This window comes from Narcine bancroftii, chromosome 1 (assembly GCF_036971445.1).
Source record: "Narcine bancroftii isolate sNarBan1 chromosome 1, sNarBan1.hap1, whole genome shotgun sequence".
Classification (NCBI taxonomy): Eukaryota; Metazoa; Chordata; class Chondrichthyes; order Torpediniformes; family Narcinidae; genus Narcine; species Narcine bancroftii.
The window spans coordinates 480,140,336-480,162,595 of record NC_091469.1 but is presented as its reverse complement, the minus strand read 5'-3'; the positions used below and the strand labels follow the sequence as shown (position 1 = coordinate 480,162,595).

The 22,260-nt window shown below is 48.0% G+C and overlaps 1 protein-coding gene across 5 annotated transcripts in view; it reads left to right on the top strand.

Moving 5' to 3' along the window:
- LOC138751914 (sodium channel protein type 1 subunit alpha-like) overlaps positions 1 to 22,260 on the top strand; it is a 299,966-nt gene that overhangs the window by 43,718 nt on the left and 233,988 nt on the right. For all 5 annotated transcript variants that reach the window (XM_069914861.1, XM_069914864.1, XM_069914862.1 and 2 more), the window contains exons 6-8: positions 8,409 to 8,550; positions 15,213 to 15,422; positions 17,721 to 17,894. In XM_069914861.1, coding sequence (XP_069770962.1) covers positions 8,409 to 8,550; positions 15,213 to 15,422; positions 17,721 to 17,894 — 526 coding nt within the window. The remainder of the gene's footprint in view (positions 1 to 8,408; positions 8,551 to 15,212; positions 15,423 to 17,720; positions 17,895 to 22,260) is intronic.

The window sequence follows — 22,260 nt, the reverse complement described above, 5'->3', positions numbered from 1 at the left end:
ATTGCAATACGCTGGAGGAGCGCAGCAAGTCACGCGCCGTCCCTTGGAACCATAGGGGTAGCCAAAGTTTCAGTCCTGGTATAAGCAAAAACAGGCAGGATGCCGAATAAAAAGGTGGGGGGTGGGGGAGGAGGAAGGGACAGAGAGAAAGCACAGGCTAAGAGGCAAGAGATCAAACACGAAAGACTGCCGACATCATGGCTGAAGAAACTCAGCTGGACTTACATCCATAGGAGATAGATATATTGCCGACGTTTTGGGCCTGAGTCCTTCTTCAAGTTATAAGGGGAATAAGTAAAAAACAGGAAATAGAATAGAGATCAGAATAGAGAAAATGCTGGCTGGGGGAGGGTGTCAAATGGATATAACCCCGATGAGAGGTGAGCATTGACTATGTCTGTGCGAAAGGAGACAGGGAAAAGAGTGAGACAGCGCTGGGGGAAGAAGTGAATGGGGGCTGGGTGGATTTAAAAATAAAGCCTGAGAAGCCAATACTAATGTGGTCTGGTTGGAGGGTGCCCAGTCAGAAAATTGGGTCTTGTTCCTGCAAAACTGTGCACTTTATATAGCAAAGATGCAAAATCAGGGTTTCGGGCTTCATCAAGGGGGACGCAGGTGGGAGGGAAGAAGGGAAAATAGCTGAGAAGTGATAAGGGGAAGGGGGGCAGCTCTCTGACAGGGAAGGGAAGGGGGTGGGGAGCTGGAGGGAAAGAGACTGAGGGAAAGGGAAAGAGAGAGGGGAGGCAGCTCATGGTAACTGGAGGTCGACATTCACAAGGTCTGGCTGGAGAGTGGCAAGGTAGGATTGATCTGAATCACTCTTTCTCGGGTAATCTGCTTAAACAAAGCCGATTTAAAAAAGAATGAAATATGGAAAACCAGGTTTTTTTTTACTGACCAGTTTGCATTAGTAATGGGCAGGAGGCCAGTCTAAAACGAATCATTCATACTTCTCTCTACGAGAGTTTATGCTGGGCCTCAGTTCCTTTCTTCCACCTGCCCCCAGCAACTCCACGCTGATTCTCCTGCTGTCCACCTATGCAATTATCACACGTCTTCGGGATGTAAGGGGTAGCTGGAGTACCCGGGGGAAGCACACATGGTCACTGGGAGAATGTGTACCTGCCACACACACCAACATAGGTTTGCACAGACACACAAACGTGCACGCTGACACACATGCACACTCACTTGCGCACAGGCACATGCGTGAGTGCACACACAGAGAAATGTGCACACACACACACACACACACACACACACACATGCGCTCAAGCACTCAGACAACACAACCACATAGACACACACGTGCACAAGCACTCAGACATTCGTGCGCACACACTTACACAGACAGACAGACACAAGCCCACATCCACACACACACACGCATGCGCGGACAAGTAGTCAGACACAGACACACTCATTCAGACACATGCACAGCACTGGAGGTCACCATTGAACTATTGCACAGTGGAGAAATTTGGGTTGATGGGAAAGTGGAACTGAGGTTGAAACATGGCCAGCCATTACCATTACCGTATGAAATGGCAGATCAGGTTCAGGTTTGAGAGGCCATATGACTGACCTTTGCTCACTTTCGTCCCTGCAGAGACATGCTGAGTGAACCTTGGAGGTAAAAACAAAGGCAGCCTGCAGGTAATGGTAATGTTACACAAACATGCTGGAGGAGCCCAGCAGGTTTGCAAATGATTCCTGACTTAAAGGCTCCGGCCCGCAGCGCCGACTGCCTGTCGCCTTCCATGGATGCTGCATGCCCTGCTGAGTTCCTCCAGCATTTGTGTGGGTTTCCCAGGTGAGCCTTGCTTGTCTCCTGCCAGGTTCCTTAACAAAGGCAGCCTGTCAATGGAGAGCATCTGCTGCCTGGGATGGGCCATGCTTGTCTGGGATACATGGCGAGCAATCTTTTGATCTCTGGACCAAGTGGAAACTGATCCGAATGCAGTAAGCACAGCGTCCAGGGTGCACTGGAATAGCACTGATGCTTTTCAGGCTCCTTGCAATTGCAAATGTTGAGGAGGGGGGTGGGGGGGAGAATAAGTCTCCTCGCCCTTTACATCGGAGTTCTGGGGTGGAAAGTGAGGGATTCACACCAGGCTGCAGACTACTGGAGACTGGCCAAAGGGGTACCAGATATCTGAACTGGGATGCGAGAGGGTGCCGAGGGCGCTGAAGGTTTCCTGATTGTGTTGGACCTGGAGCTCGGGCTCCTGATGGTTTGAACTGGACCCTGTGTGGCTGTGGGTGCTGCGGAAGTGCTAGTGGTGAATTCACGGATGCTTGGTGACCCTGACGGAACTATCTTTGACTTCATTTTCTCTGACTGTAAGAGGCTCTTCAGGCAATTTCTGCCAATGGTGAATCTGTCTGCCTTACAGTGTAATATTGGACTGTCTTTATTACATGACAATAAATTGAATCTTGAATCATGAAATTAATTGTTTTGCAGTAGCATTACAGTGAAAATATTGCTATAAATTAGATTTTAAAATAAGTAACCACACAACAATTACAGCAAGGAAACAGGCCATCACGGCCCTTTTTGTCTGTGCTGAAACATTGACCTGCCTTCTGCAATAGTGCAAGAAACTAGGGGAAAGTGAGGGAATGTTTGTGGTTCATTGTCCTTTCAGAAATCTGATGGCAGAGGAGATGTCATCTGCGAGAGGCAGAAGCCCTTGTTTGCCCACCTGAAGGAGCTGCTCCTCATGGAGCTGCCATGGACACACTTCAGCCTCATGCTCCTGATCTACAGTCACTCGATGCGAGGGGTGTGGGGTTGTCGGAGGATCTCCTCTTGGGGTTGTTGCTGAACCTGGCTGAGCTAGTTATTTGCAGTTTGAGGTGGCGAGCAGTTGAGGGTTCAGGGCAAGCTGCCTGCCTCTCTTACGGGGTTACATCCAGGTCTGTGCAGTGTTAGAGTGGGAGCACCTGGTATCGGGGTGGGGGGGGGGGTGGAAATGGGCATTTCTGGGCATGGTGGGCTCCCCATTGACTAGTACTTTGCACTATTTGTTTCGACAGCTACTTTGGTGCTGCCTCATGCACCCTTGATGAGCTTGTCAACTTCATCCATTTTGCTGCTAACTTCCATCCCAACCTCAAATTCACTCTGTCCATCTCCCTTTCCTCGATCTCTCTGTCTCCATCTCAGGAGACAGACGCTTGACAGAAATCTATAAACCCACCAACTCCCACAGCTACCTCGACTCCACCTTTTCCTACCCTGTCCCCTGTAAGAATTCCATTCCCTTCTCTCAATTCCTCTGTCTCCATCAAATCTGCACCTCGGATGAGGACCCATGCCAGATCATCAGAGATGTTCTCCTTCTTTAAACAACGTGGCTTTCCCTCTACCTCATTCAACTCGGGCAGTCACCCGCATACCCTTCATTACCCACACAGCTGCCCTGACCCCCTCCGCTCCCATGCGCAACAAGAACAGGATCCTCTTGTCCTCACCTACAACCCCATCAGCCTCCACATACAACACATCCTCCTCCCCTATTTCCGCCTCCTACTACGTGATCCCACCACTGGACACATATTCCCCTCTCCACCTTCTGCAGGGACCAAGCAACATTCGGGGGTCCCAAACAATCCTTCCAAGTGAAGCAACTTTTCACTTGTGAATCTGCAGGGGTCATCTACTGCGTCTGATGCTCCCGGTGCGGTCTCCTCTACATCACTTTGCTGAGCATCTTGGCAATAGCGTGGATCTCCCAGTGGCTACCCATTTCAATTCACCATCCCATTCCCTTGCCGGCATGCCTATCTATGGTCTCATGCACTGCCAGACTGAGACCACCCATAAATTGGAGGGACAACGCCTCATCTTCCATCTGGGCCCCCTCCAACTAGATGGCATTAACACCCACTTCTCTAGATTCCATTAAACTCCCCCCCCCCATTCTTCTTCCCCCTGTCTCCTTTCCCCCAGCTCTGTCTCCCAATTCCCTCTGTCTCCTTTCACAGAGCCAAAAACATTTCTCATCTCCCCTCGTATCATATCAGTGAAAGCCTTTTATTGGTCTGGTCTTCTCCCCTACCAAGCTTAAGTCTTAATTCAGATGGCTTTTTTGATCTTTTCTTCTACTTTAAAGAAGGGCTCAAGCCCGAAATGTCAGTAATAAATCTTTTCCTCTGACAGACGCTACGAAACCGACTGTTTCTGTGTTTTTACTACAATTGTAGTGTCTGCAGACTTCCCCCCCATGCTCCCCTCAACCCTCCACCCCTTCCATAGGATTGACTGTGTTGTCAGTAGCGATAAAAGGATTTTAATCTGAAACTGTAAGCGCACATAACAGAGGGGCGGCACTGATTTACTGTGATTCGTATATTTAGGTATAGTTCTGTGTATAGTGTGGGTAGTTTTGTTGTGATATCTTTTGAATAAACTTGTGAAATGGGGGATTAGGGCACAGAACACAGACCAGGACAGGTCCCACTTTGGCTGCCCTGAATTAATGGGGACAGTCTGGTGGTGTTAGTTGCGAAGACATTAGTGTAGCAGTTAGCACAACGCAATTGCAGCGCCAGCCTTCAGGTTTGAATTCGGCACTGTCTGCAAAGAGTTTGTACGTTCTCCCCGTCACCTGCGGGAGTTTCCTTCCACGTACTCCAGTTTCCTCTCATCCTCCAACAACAAACGAGGTTGCAGGTCAATCAGATGTACCTGGGCGGCACAGGCTCGTGGGCCAGAAGGGTCTGTTACCATCCTGTATGTCTAAATTTTTAAAATAAAATTAAGGGATAAAGAAAATTACTGAAGGAACTATCTAGGGTGGCGCAGTTGGCGCAACGCCTTTACAGCGCCAGTGATTAGGACTGGAGTCCGAGTCCCGCGCTGCCTGTGTGGAGTTTGTCCGTTCTCCATGTGCCTGCGTGGGAATTTCCTGGGGGCTTCGGTTTCCTCCCAGTGTTCGAAAAATACTGGGGGTGTAGGTTAATGGGTTGTAAATTGGGCGGCGCAGGCTCGTGAGCCAAAATGGCCAGTTACTGTGCTGTATGTCTACATTAAAATTTACCTCCATCAGCAAGAGGGTGCGGGAGCATCAAAATCTGGACTGGCAGGCTGGGAAATAGCTTCTTCCCACAAGCTGTGAGACTGTTTGGATAGGGTGAAAATTCAGACCTCAGATGTGCAAAGGGACTTGGGTGTCCTTATGCAGGGAAACCTAAAAGTTAATGACCAGGTGAAATTGGTCGTGAAGAAAGCGAATGCTATGTTGGCCTTCATTTCAAGAGGAATAGGGTACAAGAGTTGAGAGGTGTTGATGAGGCTCTATGGGGCACTGGTGAGACCTTATTTAGAGTATTGTGTGCAGTTTTGGGCCCCCTATCTTAGAAAGGATGCGATGTTGTTGGAGAAGGTGCAGAGGAGATTTACTAGGATGATTCCCAGAATGCAAAGGCTGATGTACGAGGCGCATTTGGCAGCTCTTGGGTTGTATTGATTGGTGTATAAGAGAATGCGAGGAGATCTCATAGAGGCATTTTGTATTTTGAAAGGTTTAGATAGGGTGGATGCGGGTAAGATGTTTCCCTTGGTGGGTGAATCAAAGACAGGGGGTCATAGTCTGAAAATTAGAGGATATCCATATAAAACCGAGATTAGGAAGAACTTCTTTAGCCAGAGGGTCATGGATCTGTGGAACTCACTGCCACGTACAGCAGTGGAGGCCAGATCACTGGGAGTATTTAAACAAGAAATAGAAAAGTATCTCATCAGTGAGGGCATCAAGGGATATGGGGAAAAGACTGGAAATTGGAATTAGCGTAGAGTAGCTTAGTGTAGATTGATGGAACAGACTCGATAGGCCTAGTGGCCTACTTCTGTTCCTTGGTCTTGTGAAGTTAAATCATTCCAAAATATTTATATATGTTTATTTTAAATGATATCCTTTTGTATATGTTATTATTAAGCGCTGTGCATCTTGGTCCAGAGATACGCTGTGCCATCTGGTCTCCAATTGCGCGTTTACAAGACCAGGTGTGTGTATGACAGGTATCGTCCCCTGAATGGGTTTTCGTGACACACTGGGAGCTGTATCTCATGATCACTGTTGACAAAATTGTGGTTTCCAAATTCGGTATTATTAACGCTTTGAATTCCACAGCTGCTGTGGTGGGATTTGATCTCAAGTCTCCGAATCATTAGTGCGTGCTTCTGGTTTCCTTGTGTGGTAACTGAACCCGGAGACGATGCCCTTAGATCTGGACGTTCCAGGCAAAGTCTGTAGCTTTGCAGCATCTCAAGTGCATCCTCAAGACTGTACCTATACAACCTGACCAAGCAGCGTTTCTTGGGACCACGGTGCACATGCATCATACACCACACAGCAAAATTGGGTGGTACAGGTTTTCAGTGGCCAAACGCATCTTCTACCGTGTTGTAAATAATTTTTTAAAACTTCAAATCATAATCACATGTAGAAATATAATATCAAATAACATCTGTCAAATATTCTGGAGTAAAGAACTCAAGAGACCCAGGGTTACAGGATATCGTGCAATTGCCCCTCTCCCCATCAGGATCTTCACACATTTTAATGTGATCATCCCTCACCTCCCGAACTCCGGAGAAGACGGACCCATTTTTATCTCCCGGGACATTTGAAGAGAAAATAGGACACAGAATCATTACCGTAAAGTGCAGGCCCTCGATGCTGTGCCCAACTATGTAAACCAGTGGTTCTCAACCTTTTTCTTTCCACTCACATACCACTTTAAGTAATCCCTATGCCATCGGCGCTCTGTGATTAGCAAGGGATTGTTTAAGGTGGTAAGTGGGTGTTTGAAAACCACTGTTGTAATCGTACCTAATTGACTCGTTATGTGCATGGTTTCAGAACTCCAAAGGAAATGGGCCAATGACAATTTTTCTCAAGCAGAATATTTCAGTAACAATTGGGTCTAGAGCAGTAATTCTCAACCATCCCTTTCCACTCACATCCCACCTTAAGCAATCCCTTACTAATCACAGAGCACTGATGGCGCAGGGATTACTTAAAGTGGTAAGTGAGTGGAAAGAAATAGGTTGAGAACCACTGGTATGAATCTACTCCAGCACCATCTAATTTTTCCCATCACCACTCTCATAACCCTCCATTTTTCTTCAATCCACATGCCACCTTTCATTTGTCCCTATTGTACCAGCCCCCACCACCACCCCGGACTGAGCGTTCCAGGCTCTCTGTGTAAAAAAAAAACTTACCTCTGGCATCTCCCATAAACTTTCTCTTCCCTCACTTTAAACAGATATCCTGCTACTGTCGCCCCAGGGAAAAAAAAACAAGTGCTGGCTGTCCACCTTATCAAAGCCCTTCATAGCCTAATGTACCGCTATTAAGTAGCCTCTCATCCTTGGTTGTTCCGAAGAGAAAAGCCCTTGCTTCATGTGGCACGTTCTCCAATCCAGGCCTCAATCCCGTAAATCTCATTTGTACCTTCTCCAAAGCATCTACATCCTTCCTGTAACGAGCGTGTTGGTTCGTGAACGATGAGGGCTCCCTGTCTGCCTCAGCCTACGGGGTCAGTTCTCATTTGTTCACTTCTCACCAATGCTTCTGTAAGTTTACACTCTCAAACAGTCTATTTGGAACTCCAGAGATCTCTCTGCTTAATTCTTTACAGGGTGAGGAATAGAAACATTGGAATAACTGTATGTCAAAGCTGACCGAGAATGGATTAAATATTTATGAATATAAACACTCTATTTATTCGTATATTCCAACAATGTTCGAACAGTCTAAAAGGCGACAGGGTTAGCGTCACGATTAGCGCAGAGCAAACAGTGTAAGTGATCTGGGTTTTTATCCCGTGCTCAGTGTAAGGTGATTGTACATTCTCCCTGTGACTTTCATGGGTTTCTACCAGGTGCCTTGGTTTCCTCTCACGTTCCACAACAGGTGGGGTTAAAGATGTGGGTGTAATTGGGTAGCACAAAGCTCGTGGGCTGGAAGGGCTTGTCGCTGTGCTGTTTCTTTAAATTAAGAATGAAATTTGAACATTTAAAATATAATTTTAAACATATCTAGTGACTGAGGTGTCTTTCTCCTTTCTATTCTGGGGTACATCGTGGTTCTTTCATGCCGCGAGTAGTTTTTAGATGTGCGGAGAGATTCCTGGTCCACTGCTCTTGGTTCCGGAACTCCATCGCTCATCGAGGAGATTTTTTTTTTCTTCACTTCCCCTCCAGACTTTCTACCATTTGACTGAACTCCACGTTGCCAGGTTACTGACCGAGATTTGGATGACCTGTCCTGAGTTTTGTGCCCAAGTCCACACTTTTAACCTTCTTCTCCCCACCCACCAGCCTGCATAAGATGCCTTGTGGCGGTGATGTGAGGAGATTCTTCCTGAGTGTGTTTCTCCTCCTTCTACAGGAAGTGCCCCTCGGGCTACACATGTCTGAAGGCTGGGAGGAACCCGAATTATGATTACACCAGTTTCGATACGTTTGGCTGGGCCTTCCTCTCGTTGTTTCGGCTGATGACTCAGGATTACTGGGAGAATCTCTATCAGCAGGTCAGTGACAGAGCTGTAAATGCATGGAAACCATATGACCAAGGATATCGGAGCAGAAGTAGGCCATTCAGCCCATTGAGTCTGCTCCACCATTACATCATTCTCCCACTCAGCCCCACTCCCCTGTCATCTCTCTGTAACCTTTGATACCCTGACTATTCAGATACCTATCAACCTCTGCCTTAAATACACCCAACGACCTGGCCTCCACAACTGCCCGTGGTAGCAAATTCCAGAGGTTCACCACACTCTGGCTAAAGAAATTCCTCCCCATCGCTATTTTAAATGGGTGCCCTTCAATGCTGACGTTCTGCCCTCTTGTCCTTGACTCACCTACCATGTTGCCACATCTACTCAGTCCAGGGCTTCAATGATCCCTCATCCCCCCCAATTCTTGTGAACTCCAAGGAATACAGTCCAAGAGCCGTCAAAACATTGCTCATAATCTAATCCCCTCATTCCAGGAATCATTCTTGCAAAATCATCTCTGAACCCATTCTCCAAGTGAGTGCTCACCAGTGCCTTATCAAACCTCAGCATCACATCCCTGCTCTTGAATGCCAACGTTCGCCTTCTTTACCACTGACTCAACCTGGAGGTTAACCTTTAGGGTATCCTGCTCAAGGACTCCCAAGTCCCTTTGCATCTCTGAATTTTGAATGATCTCCCCATCCAAATAATGATCTTCCCTTTTCATCCTTCGACCAAAGTGCATTTCATTTTCCCATTCCCTCAATCGAGCGCAGCATCTCCGCACGCTGTTGGGTCGTTGAATTTCAGCCTACTTGGTCTCCCTGCCTGATCACATGCTCTCCGTCCAGGTGCTTGAATCTACGGTGCAGGAAGGAAGAGGGGCATGTTTGAGGAATGGGACTTTGTGTTCCACTCAGGGGAAGGGCAGTGGGCATCCATTCGTAGACACTCTGCCACCTATGTTCCACCATCAGGAAACAATCAGAAGTACACTTATCACTGCTGGGGTCTGTATTCTTCAGCTCTCTCCTCCAGGGCACCATGTGGGGTGAGAGGATGACTCCTGACCAGGTCTAATAACCCGTGAATAAGGGTCTACAAGCTCTCCACTGCTATCTGTAAGATCGGGCCATCTAATCTGTTTAGACCTATTGACCTGCACCCAGTCCATAGCCCTCAGACCCCTCCCATCCGTGCACCTGGCAATTTTTTCTTAAATGTGTTAGGTCTGCTTTGTTCATGAATGAGTGAGACAAACACCAGACTGAGTCGAAATCAGGGTTCTTTGTTCTTTATTACCGGATTGTAACACTTGCGACTAACAAAGTTAGTCGGAGAATGCATTCTGCCGTTATCAGCAAAATGGTGATTTTTTATACCCTTGGATACATGCTTAGAACATCATCATATCATTACTTGTCCAATGACTAAAACTGTTGCTATCCTTTCCCTGCTAGCTTCCTGCCTCTCAATCCATCAATGTCTCTCTTATCTTGTAAGTACAAGGATGCATTTACATCTTGTTACAGCCCTGTACAGGGCAGGGTAACTCCTTACACATTCCCATCTCATGATGTTTTACCTTACAAATGTCAAAAAGGAGCCTGCATTCACCACTTCAGCTTGTTCCACACTCCCACCACTCTCTGCGCGAAGATGTTTCCCCTTAATGATCCCTTTAAACATCTCCCTTAACCCTCCGGTTCTTGTCTCATCTCAGGGCAGCACAGTCGGCATAGCAGTTGGCTCAATGCGCCAGTGACCCAGGTTCCAATCTGGCACTATCTGTAAGGGGTTTGTATGTTCTCCCCATGACCTACATGGGTTTCCTCCGGGTGCTCCGGTTTCCTCCCACCCTCCAAAATTGAACGGGGTTAATTGGTGTATTTGAGCAACACAGGCTCCTGGGCCAGAAGAGTCTGTTACCATCCTGTAAATTTAAAGCTTAACCTCAGTGGAAAAAGCAAACTGGTATTTATCAAAACCCCTCATAATTTTGAATTCCTCTAACAAGTCTCCCCTCATTCTCCAACACTCCAGAGAATTAAGTCCTAACCTGTTTAATCTTTTCCTTTAACTCTGTCCTTGAACTCTCATTCCTCATGAAAGCACTTTGCAAACTGCCCAGTGATTATTTATTTACCCCCCCCTCCCCCAGCCGGATTCTTCTCATGTAAGCCTATTTGCAATTACAAAGTTTGGATCAAAAGTCTGACGCATCTGACAACATTTAAAAATGAATTTGGTTCACAAAACGATCCATTTTAAGGTGTTCTGGTGCACACTGGTCATCTGATTGCAATGAAAAGCGTTCTCCAGTGCAAAACGCACAAGACACACAACCAGACAAGTATTTCATCTATACAGATAAATCAATCAATATTGGTTTGTGCATATGAGAATCTCAGATGGTTAGTGTGAGCAGTTCGTTTGCTCGTTCAACATTCTCACTGCCCATAGGAAGCAGCTGTTCCTCAGCCTGGTAGCGCTGGCTCTGATACTCCTGTATCTCTTCCCCGACGAGAGCAGCTGAAAGATGTCGTGTGCAGGGTAGAATGGGCCCTCAATGACTTTACGTGCCTTCTTCAGACAGTAATCCCAGTAGGTCACGTCGATGGGGGAAAGGAGACTTCAGTTATCTGCCACTCTTAGGGTCCTATGCATTGACCTCCAATTTCTCTGCAGCAACCGTATCTCCCTGTGATACAGTCGGCCAGGACCCTCTAGATAGAGCTCCTGTAGTAGGTTGACATAATGGCGGCCAGTAGCCTTGCCCGCTTCACTCCTTTGATGAAGTGCAGTTGCTGTTGTGCCTTCCTGACAAGAGAGGAGATGTTTATGAAAGGTCACTAGTTCAGTGAACTCCAAGGAACGTGGTGCTCTCCACTCTCTTCTACAGAGTTGTTGATGTGTAATGGAGATTGGTTGCTCCTGGTCCCCCTGAAGCCCGCAATCAACTCCTTCGTCTTGTCCACGTTGAGCCTCAGGTTGTCACTCTTGCACAATTTCATGAGATTTTCCACCTCTTCCCTGGGACAGCAGGTATGCAAAGCAGAAGGATTTGCCTTATTGCAAGTGCCATTTTAACTCTATGGGGTACAGAACTCATCCTCCACACAAACGCACAGCATTCATCTCCAATAGATCGATGCTTCCTCTCCTTTCAATGCTGTAAGCTAATCCGGAGACCATGTCCCTTGAACTGGACATTCCAAGCAAGCAGCGTAGCTTCTCACATCTCCTATCATGTAACTGTACACACAAAACTCAACGAAAGCTGCGTTTCTCTGAACCATGGTGCACACACACAACGCATTTCTCGCCCACTACATGATAACCACATAGAAATATTATAAATAAATATGCATAAATATTCTGCAATAATTTACTCAGTTTCATTTCGAAGAGACCACACTTCACACAGGATCTTTGATCCACTACCATCAGAAAGGAGGTACAGGAGTGTATATGTGTGCACGCGCACGCGTGCCACGCAGACATTATGGTCTGGAGCAACGCTGTTTCGTCTGGTTGTAGATGTATAGTCAGATGATAATAAACTTGAACTCAAAGGTTACAGGATACCGTTCATCAATCTCACAGCCTGTGGGAAGAAGCTATTCCCCAGCCTGGCCGTCCTCATTGTGTTCATAATGCCTCTCCTTCCAGATGGTAGTGGACCAGAGCGCTGGCTGGGCAGGGATCCTCGTTAATTCTTTGAGCCTCGTTTCAGCAATGCTCCCCAAACTATTATTCAGTGAGTGTCATCAGAGGAGGGAAGGGAGGCCCCACTGATCGTTTGATTATGCCTGCCTCCATTACCAAATGCACACAACTGGAATCCGGAGAGACCCAGCTGGAAACGGCAGGTGTAGGGCAACGCTTGGAAGAACTGGGGATCGGCAGGGGTATCTGCCACCAAGCCTCATCCCTCCTCAGCAGTACCCTGGCCTGCTCTTTTCTCTGTGAGAGAACAATGCAGTACGGGCCCACCCATGGCTTCTAAGCTTTTATCTCCCTACCTGTATCCACCTATGACCTCTTACCCTCCTCCCCCTTCCTCTCCCTCTGTCCCCTCCCTCCTCCACCACCTTCTTCAGGTGCCTGCCTATATTTTACTCATACCTTGGCGAGGGCCTCAGGCTCGAAACGTCAACTGCACTTTACTTCCTCTGGACACCGAGTTTCTCCAGCACATTAATCCATTATCCTCAGCTCACACTGGACTGCTCACCGGGTTTGAATCTGGCACTGTCTGTAAGGAGTTTGCATGATCTCTGTGTGCCTGCGTGGGTTTCCTCCATGTGCTCTGGTTTCATCCCATGTTCTAAATCTGTACGGGGGCTGTAGGTTAATTTGGGCAGCTCGAGCTTGTGGGCTGGAAGGGCCTATTACTGTACTGCGTGTTTAGAAAAAAAAAATCACTGTGTGCTGTAGGGCCTGTAATGATTCACATTGATATTGCATCGACCTATAGAAACCTACCCCACGGCAATCATACCCTTCCCTACCCCACACCCATAGCCTTCTCTCTGCCTTACATCCATGTGCCGGTCTAAAAGTCTTTTGGGCGTCCCTACTGCACCAGCCTCAGCCCTTCTGACCCACGAGCCCGTGGGCGTGACCCATCCACCTACCGACCCCCTCTCCCTTGTGATGGCGGATGATGGATGAGGTTGTTGCAGCACGCAGCGGGAACGCCGAGAGAACCTCTGCCCCTCAATGCCACTCGGGAGTGGTGAGGGAAGGTGGGGTGGCGGGGGTGGGGGAGGGCAGGGGCGAAGAGGTTCAGAAATGTTTGGGGACCTTTCACCCTGAGACAAAGCCACAGCCACAGACTCCAAAGTAACAGAAGCATGTGCCCACAAACCAGGTGAGAGAGGAAGGGGAGGTGCAGAGTTTACTCTGAGGCCACGGGTGCCCCCACTCACGTCAGTAAATAAGCCAGTCACGTCCGCATATTTTAATTTTTAATTAAAAAATTTTACAGCACAGCACAGGCCCACTCTGCCCAAATGCACCCATGTGACCAATTAACCTTCTAACCCTGTGCATCTTCATAGAAAGAAACAGAACACCTGGGAAAAACCCACACTGGCACAGGAAGGATGTACAAACTCCTTACAGACAGCGCAGGATTTGAACCCGGGTCGCTGGCGCTGTAATAGCATTGCACTAACCGCCCTTGTGCCAGCACAGAAAACCTCCGTTACTTGGGATTTCAAGTTGTCTTCAATTCAATTATTCTGCAAGCTATCTGGTTACTCGATCAAGACCCCAACATATTTTATTTAAAGATGTTTTTTAGAGTAATACATTTTCCAGTGTCAAACAGCAGAGGGCAGTCCCTTTGGCCCACAATGTTGTGTCAACCTGTATAAACCTACTCCATGTAAATCTTCCCCACCTCGCACCCATAACCTCTATTTTTCCCACATCCATGTGCCAGTCTTTTGAATGTCCCTATTGGACCAGTCTCCACCACCATTCTAAAAGCCCACCACTCTCTGTCTAAATAAACCTACCCCGACATCTCCCCTAAACTTACATAGATGATATTTGCGGCTGCCATCCCAGGAAAAAGGAGCTGGCTTTCCACTTTATGCCTCTATTGGGTCTCCTCTCAGCTTTCGTCGCTGCAAACTGAAAAGTCCCAGCTCTGCTAACCTTGCCCATAAGGCACGTTCTTCAAATCCAGGCAACCATCCTGGTAAACCTCCTCTGCACCCTCTCCACATCTTTCCTGTAATAAGGCAACTAGAAATGCTTCAGGTGTGGTCGAACCAGGGCTCAAGAGGAGCATTGGTTGGGGGGCGGGGGTGGGGGGGGGGGGGGAACTTCCTCACTCAGTGGGTGCTGGGAGTGTGGAACGAGCTGCCAGCAGAAGTGGTGGATGTGGGAAGAGAAGACATGGATGGGAATAGCTAAGGTCTGGGTGCAGGAGGATGGGACTAGGTAGAATCAGGTGTCAATGAGCCGACAGAGCTTCTTCTGTGCTGTGATGTTCTATATTTTTAATTTAGTTTGGAGATGCAGCACGGTAACAGGCCCTTCCGGCCCACTAGCCTGCGCCACCAAATACACTCATTAACCTTCTGACCCCATTGCAGGGTGGGAGGAAACTGGAGCACCTGGAGGAAAGCCCATGCAGGTCACAGGGAGGACGAACAAACTCCTTACACATCACGCTGGATTCGAACCCAGGTCACTAGCGCTGTGATATCATTCCCTGAAAACTGTCACAAAATGGCACAGTTAGTATTAGCGTAATGCTGTTACAGCGCAAGCGATCGGGACCGGGGTTTGATTCCGGAGCTGTCGAGAAGGAGTTTGTACGTTCTCCCCGTGGCTGCGTGGGTTTCCTCTGAGTGCTCCGGTTTCCTCCCACCCTTCAAAACATCCCAGGGGTTGTAGGTTAATTGGGTGTAATTGGGTGGCACAGGCCCGTGGGCCGAAAAGCCTGTTACCGTGCTGTTGTCAAAATATAAAATTCAAAAGAAGGTGAGGAGAATGAAATAACTGGGATGAGTGCAGCTGAGCGGTTGATGGGGGCCGGATCACCTGATGGTGGGATGCAAGGCCTGCTTACCACCCTGCGACAAGGATATGGGTGACTGAGACAGGTCCCAGGTCATTCCGATTCCTCTGATAAAGTTGTGACCTTCCTCCCTCTTCTCTCTGGCCCACAGACGCTGCGATCGGCTGGGAAAGCCTACATGCTCTTCTTTGTTGTGGTCATCTTCCTCGGATCCTTCTATCTCATCAACCTGATCCTGGCCGTGGTGGCCATGGCCTACGACGAGCAAAACCAGGCCACCATTGCGGAGAACGTGCAGAAGGAGAAGGAGTTTCAGCAGACAATGGAGCAACTTCGGATCCAGCACCTGCAAGCGGAGCAGGTCAGGAGGGTGCCCCATGTCTTACAGCCATAACCTTAGCCAATTCATCCCAAATAAAAGGTGGGGGGTGGCCCTGGGCCAGTGAAGTGGGAGTGAGCCACCGAATGGGTGAGCATTTTGTCGGGGTGCAGCTGAGAGGGCGAGAGAGGCAGGGAGAGGGCAGGTGCCATGAGACTGGGCCAGGGCTCAGGTGGCGATGGTGGATCCGAGAAGGTTGTGGGGGTCTCAGGCATTGTGGGGAAAAAGGTGAGTGGAGGCAGGAGGGAGGGGTTGGATCACCTGTATTTGTGTTTGATATGCATGTCTGTGTGTGCGTGTGAGAGTATGTGTGTGTGTGAGTGTGTATGGGTGTGTGAGTATGTGTGTGTGTGAGAGAGTGTGTGTGCGCGCGTGTGTGAGCGGACTCCTTCCAAAAATAGTGGGAGGCAGGTGAAAGATTATGTGGGGACTGTGAGTTATGGAGGGGAGCTTGAACTGGCCACAAGGAGGTGACACCAATTGAGCAGCTCCAGACTGTCGACCCCCCACCCCCCCGCCCCACTATACAGCTCCCACCAGCCAATCATTGCACCTCCCGGTCACCGGCCTTTAGAGCATAGAACATTCCAGCTCAGTGCGAGCCATGCAGCCCACAACTTGTACCAACCTATGTAAAACTACTCCACAACAATGTAACCCTTCCCCACCTCATAACCCTCTGTTTTCCTTTTATCCACGTGCCGAGGAGTCTTTTGAATGGCTGTTATTGTTACCAGCCTCCACCAGCAGCCCAGGCAATGCATTCCAGCCACCCAATATTCTCAGTGTATGAACTTTCCTCCACTCACCTTAAACAGATGCCCTATGGTATTTGCCACTATCACCTCAGGAATCACGTGCTGGCTGTCCACCCCATCTAAGGAACTGCTATTCCCTAGACCAGGTGAAGCAGATCTATGTCTTCTCGTCAAGGCCGCTGGATTTAATTTGCTCGTTTCATTCCCCCAGGCGAGAAGGGAAAAGTGAAGATCAAAGGAAGGGGTAGATGTTGGACCTGGCTGTCCCCTTTTTTAGAGTTGTTGAACAAGGCAACTTTGACTTTGACCTGCAAGGGGGAACCATGATGCAAGGTCATCGAGGGTTGGCCTGCTACTCGGAGGGGGATGGAAGCTGCGTCGCTCACGATGGCTGCTGGGCGGGTGGGGGGGGGGGGGGGGAGGGTCGTAGTCACGAGCTGGCGAGATGCTGGAGGCAGTTGTTGGACTCGGCCCGGGACTGTTACTCTGCACGAGGTATCTCTGCATCGCAACGCCTCACCCATGGTCAGATGCTCAATGAGAGCTCATCGCCTGAGAACGCTCATCCACTCAGCAGGCTTCCCTTGTGTGGTGCTGCCCAGGTAGAGAGCACTGGGCAGAGGTGATTGACCAGGATGTTGCCTTGATTGGGGAACGTGTTATATAAAGCAAGGGTGACAGAGCTGGGGCTTTTCTCCTTGGAGTGACAAAAGATGAGAGGTGACTTAGAAGTATATGAGATCATAAGGGGGTCTAGAGTGGACGGCCAGCACCTTTATGCTGGTGCGACAATAGCAAATAGCAGAGAACATCCGTTTAAGGTGAGGGGAGGAAATTTTGGGGAGAGACATCAAAGTTTTTTAAAATTTACGCGGAGTGTGGTGGATGCCTGAAATGCATTTACTGTGGGTGGTGGTGGAGGCTGATACAATAGAGGGGCATTCAAAAGACTCTTAAATAGGCACATGGACTTAAAAATGCAGAGGGATTTGTGTGTGTGGTTGGGAAAAGTTAGATTTTTTGTGGAGTAGATTTACATAGTTCAGCAAAACATCGTGGCTGAATGTTCTATGTCCTGTGATGCCCAACTGTGTTTCCAGACTCACCAATGTGGAAGATTCTTGACTATCTCCTCAGATTTAGGATAATAATGGCATCGCTATTCCCGACAATAAATAACTTCGTACTCCTCCTCAAGACAATACCTTCAAGACATCAGACACCAGCGGTTTGCGCAACACTGGTACAGCACCAGCGACCCAGATTTGAATCCCGCGCTGCCTGTAATGAGTTTACACCTTCTCCACGTGCCTGTGTTTACACGTTCTCCCCATGCCTGTGTGGATTTCCTCCAGGGACTCCGGTTTCCTCTCGCCCTTTGAAACGTACCGGAGGTGTAGGTTCATTGGGCAGCACCAGCTTGTGGGCCGGAAGGGCCCGTTACTGTGCTATATCTCTAATTTTAAACAAATTTAATGGAACGTGCTTTGGCGTCAGCGATTCATCGAAAATCTTTTCACAGGAATTGATCAGATTGGGACACGGGACCCTGTCAAGAAGTTCTTCCGAGAGGTCTCACCTAAGTGCCAAAAGCCTGAAGGAAAGAGCAATGAAAAGCAGGAATAGGAAAGAAGTTGGAATGTTGGAAGTGGAAAAGGGACCGAGACCGGTATCAGAGGAGGGTTTACCACAGAAGGTATCGATTGCATTATTCCCTGTGGGCAATAACCCTGCCGCAGTCGGCATGTTTGGCGTAACGGTTAGCAGTCACAGCACCAGCGATCAGGACTGGGGTTCAAGTCCTGCGCTGTCTGTAAGGAGTTTGTACACTCTCCCCATGGGTCTTCCCTGGGGTGCTCTGGTTTCCTTCCACTGTTCAAAACATACCGGGGGTGCAAGTCCACTGGGTGTACATTGGGCAGAACAGACTTGTGGTCCAAAATGGCCAGTTTACCATGCTGTATGTCTAAAGTTAAAATTTAAGATTTAAATTTAAAATAATGTTAAAGTATTGATGCATGAAACCAGTCTGCCAGTCAAAACCTCAGCCCAACGAATACAGAATAACTGGGACATTGCAGAGTTAGTTTTCCAAAGGGAGTTGGAAATGTGCTGGTAAAGGGAAGCAGTTGGTCCATCGGGAGAAAGCAATGGGGAGTATTTGGCCAGCACCTTGTATAATTGCAAGCAGGTTTTTTCCACTGAGGTTTGGTTGGGAGAGGAGTTAGAGGATGTGGGTAAGGGGTGAAAGCTGAGATGGTTATGGAGAACATTAGGAGGAAGTTCATGCGGAGAGTGGTGAGAATGTGGAACGAGCTGCCAACTGAAGAATTTGGACAGGTACATGGATAGGATGAGTATGGAGGTCTGGGTGCAGGTCATTTGGGAGAATAAGCTCAGCACGGACCAGATGAGCTGAAAGGAATGTTTCCGAGCTCTAACGTTCTATGATTCTGAGGGTTGGTCTGACAGCTGTTGGCGAGGTTAATATGTTCTCCCTTAACTCCACTCAACTCCTTCACGCAAAAGGTGCAAGTTATGCCAACGTCTTTGTCAGTTGCGTAGATCTTTCTGTGTTTGGATCAGCTTAGGTTCCCTGCTCCTGCTCTGGAAGCAGTTTGGGGTCTGCGTCGCTGCTGCTTCTTGCTGTCAGGGAAATGACAAAAGTTTCATCAGGTTTTCTGCCATCTGGACCTTAGCTCTATCTCCATCTCAGTGGGGTGGAGGTAGTGAACGGCATCTACTACAGACCCATGGACACCCACAGATCCCTCAGCACTTCCTCCCATCCTGTAAGGACTCCATCCCATCCTCCCAAAGGCTGTCCCCGGCAGGATCTCTCACACCAGTGTTTTCTTCACTGGGCCATAGAAGCCGAACAGCAGCTGTGCAAAGTGTTGTGGTAAAAATACAGAAATATTGGAAGAACTCAGCAGGTCTTGCAGCATCCACAGTACGTGAAGATCTTTAATCTTTAATCTTTAATCTTTAATCCGGTGACGTCGGGTCCTGGCCATTGTCAGACCACAGAAAATGCCGGAAAACAGAAATTGACCCCTAAGGGAACCCCCTTTGTAAACATATCAAAGGTAGAACAAAGCTTAAAACAGAAGTAATACTGTGGGCTGAGCACAACATCTTTACAGCACCACCAATCAGGATGTTAGTAAAACTCCTTACAGACAGCGCTGGACTTGAACCCCGATCCCGATCGCTGGTGCTGTAAAGGTTGAATCTAGCACCGTTAGAACAAGCTATCATGGGGCTCGAACCCCGGTCCAAATCGTGGTAAATTTACAGCGCCAGCGATTGGGACCGGGGTTCAAGTCCCGTGCTGTCTTTAAGGAGCTTGTACGAACAGCGGCAGATTCAACCTTTACCGCGCCAGCGATTGGGACCGGGGTTCAAGTCCCGTGCTGTCTGGAAGGAGTTTGTACGATCGATGGCAGATTCAACCTTTATGGTGCCAGCGATCGGGACCGGAGTTCAAGTCCCGTGCTGTCTGTAAGGAGTTTGTACGAATGATGTCAGATTCAAAATGTGCCGGACCACAGAGCGCCGGATAATAGATGTTTGACCTGTATAGCCATGGTGTTTGGCCTGAGCCCTTCTTCTGATAGGTGGGTTAGATATGGATGCTGCGAGTTCCTCCAGCATACAATCGCAGAGCCTGCAGACTTTCAAAGCGTTGGGAGATACAGTTTATAGGTTAGCACACTGCAGGAAGGATATGGCAGCAAGAGATAGAGCATTGGAGAGAATTTCCTGCAATGGAGGGCTGTCGTTCCAGAGAGATTGGATGGGCTGTATTTATTCTGTCCAGAATTTGATGCATTCATGAGCCAAATTGCCCAGAAAGAGCCATTCATTCCAACACATCCATGTCGTCTACCAGAGCTGGCCCCATTTTCCTGGGTCTGATCCCTATCCCAGGAATCTTGACTATCCAGGTCTTAATGTGTATACAACATAGAACATTCCAGTCCAGAAAAGGCCCTTCAGCCCATGATGTTGTGCCAACGTATGGAAACCTAGTCCACAACCATCTAAACCAGTTGTTCTCGACCTTATTCTTTTCACTCACATCCCACTTGAAGTAATCCCTATGTCATCGGTGCTCTGTGATTAGTAAGGGATTGCTTCAGGTGGGATGTGAGTGGGAAGGGAAGGTTGAGAATCACTGCTCTTGACCCAATTGTTACTGAAATATTTGGCTTGAGAAAAATTGACCCATTTCCTTTGGAGTTCTGAAACCGTGCACATAATGAGTCAATTAGAGACAATTAAAACAGTGGTTTTCAAACCTTTTCTTTCTACCCACAAATCACCTTAAGTAATCCCTTACTAATCACAGATCACCTATGGCATAGGGATTACTTAAAGAGGGATGTGAGTGGAAAGAAAAAGGTTGAGAACTACTGGTCTAAACCTTCCCTTCCTCACACACATAACCCTCCACATTTCGTGCATCCATGTATCTATCTAAGAGTCTTTTGAATGTCTCTATTGTACCAGCCTCCATCATCACTCTTGGCAATGCATTCCAGACGCCCATCACTCTCTGTGTACCTGACATCCCCTCTAAACATTCCTCCCCTCATCTTAAACAGATGTCCTCTGGTATTTGCAAAAGACACTGGCTGTCCACCCTATTGAAGGCTCTCATAATCTTACATACACCCCTCAGCCTCTTACATTTCAGGGAAAAATATGAGGGGAGACCTAATAATGGTTTATAAATCTATGAAATGCCAAAAACCTTTATCTCAGGGCAGAGGTGTCTGGAACGAGAAGATGCTATTTTAACATAGAATATAGAACCCTACTGCACAGTTCAGTTCAGTGTTGTGCTAATTCAATGACCTACTCTAACAACTGTCTCGAATTTCCCTACTGCATAACCCTCCATTGTACTCGGTTCCATGTCCCTATTGTATGACCAATCAACAACAGTCGGGCAGAGAATCATGATTAATTGGCTTTAATCACTTTAAAGTGTCAGCACAGCTTGCATGTTGCTGGCCTGGTTCCAAGGCAGGTACTGAGCGAGGGGTTTGGGCTTAACAGCCTTTATGAGGTATCTGGGAGGGAGGAGTCACAGGTTCAGGGGGTGGGCCAACCCATACATATATATATATATATATATAGTGGTAGTACCACACCTATCTAAGAGTTTTTTAAAACATCCTATTGTATGTACCTCCCAACACTGTTGCCAGCAGCGCATTCCATGGACCCACCACTATCTGTGTGAAAAACTTACATCCCCCCCTGAACTTACTCCCAAGCACCTTAAAACTTTCATTAGCCATTTCAGCACTGGGGAAAAGCCATCCACATGATCAATGACTCCCATCATCTTGTACACCTCTTTCAGGTCTCCTCTCACCTTCTGTCGCTCCGAGGAGAAAAGATCAAGTTCACTCAACCTATCCTCATGAGCCCTGCTCTCCAATCCATGTGAATCTCTTCTGTCCCCCTTTCTAGATCATCCACATCCTTCCTGTAGTGAGGTGACCGGCACTCAACACAATATTCCAAGTTTGGTCCAACTACGGATTTGTAAAGGTGCAACATGACCTCACAGCTACTGAACTCAAACTCAAAGCTGACAAAGGCCAAATCACCATATGCCTTCAACCTGTGCAGCTGCTTTGAGTGTCCTGTGGGCGCAGACCCCAAGTCCTCTCAGTTTGTCCACACTGCTCAGAGCCCTCCCATTAACACTGCATTTAAGGTGATGGAGAAGGATTTAAAGGAGATAGAACATAGAACAATACAGCACAGTATAGGCCCTTCGGCACTCGATGTCGTGCTGACCCATATATTCCTTCCAAAAAAGATACTAAATCCTCCCTACTGCATAACCCTCTACTTTCATCTACATGTCTAAGTCTCTTAAATGCCCTTAATGTTTCAGCCACCACCATCATTCCTGGCAAGACGTCCCAATCACTCACAACTCTAATAAACTTACCTGTGATGTCTCCCCAAAACTTCCATCCCTTTACTTTCTACACGTCCTCTGGTGTTTGCTGATTGGCTACCTTCACTTTGTACAC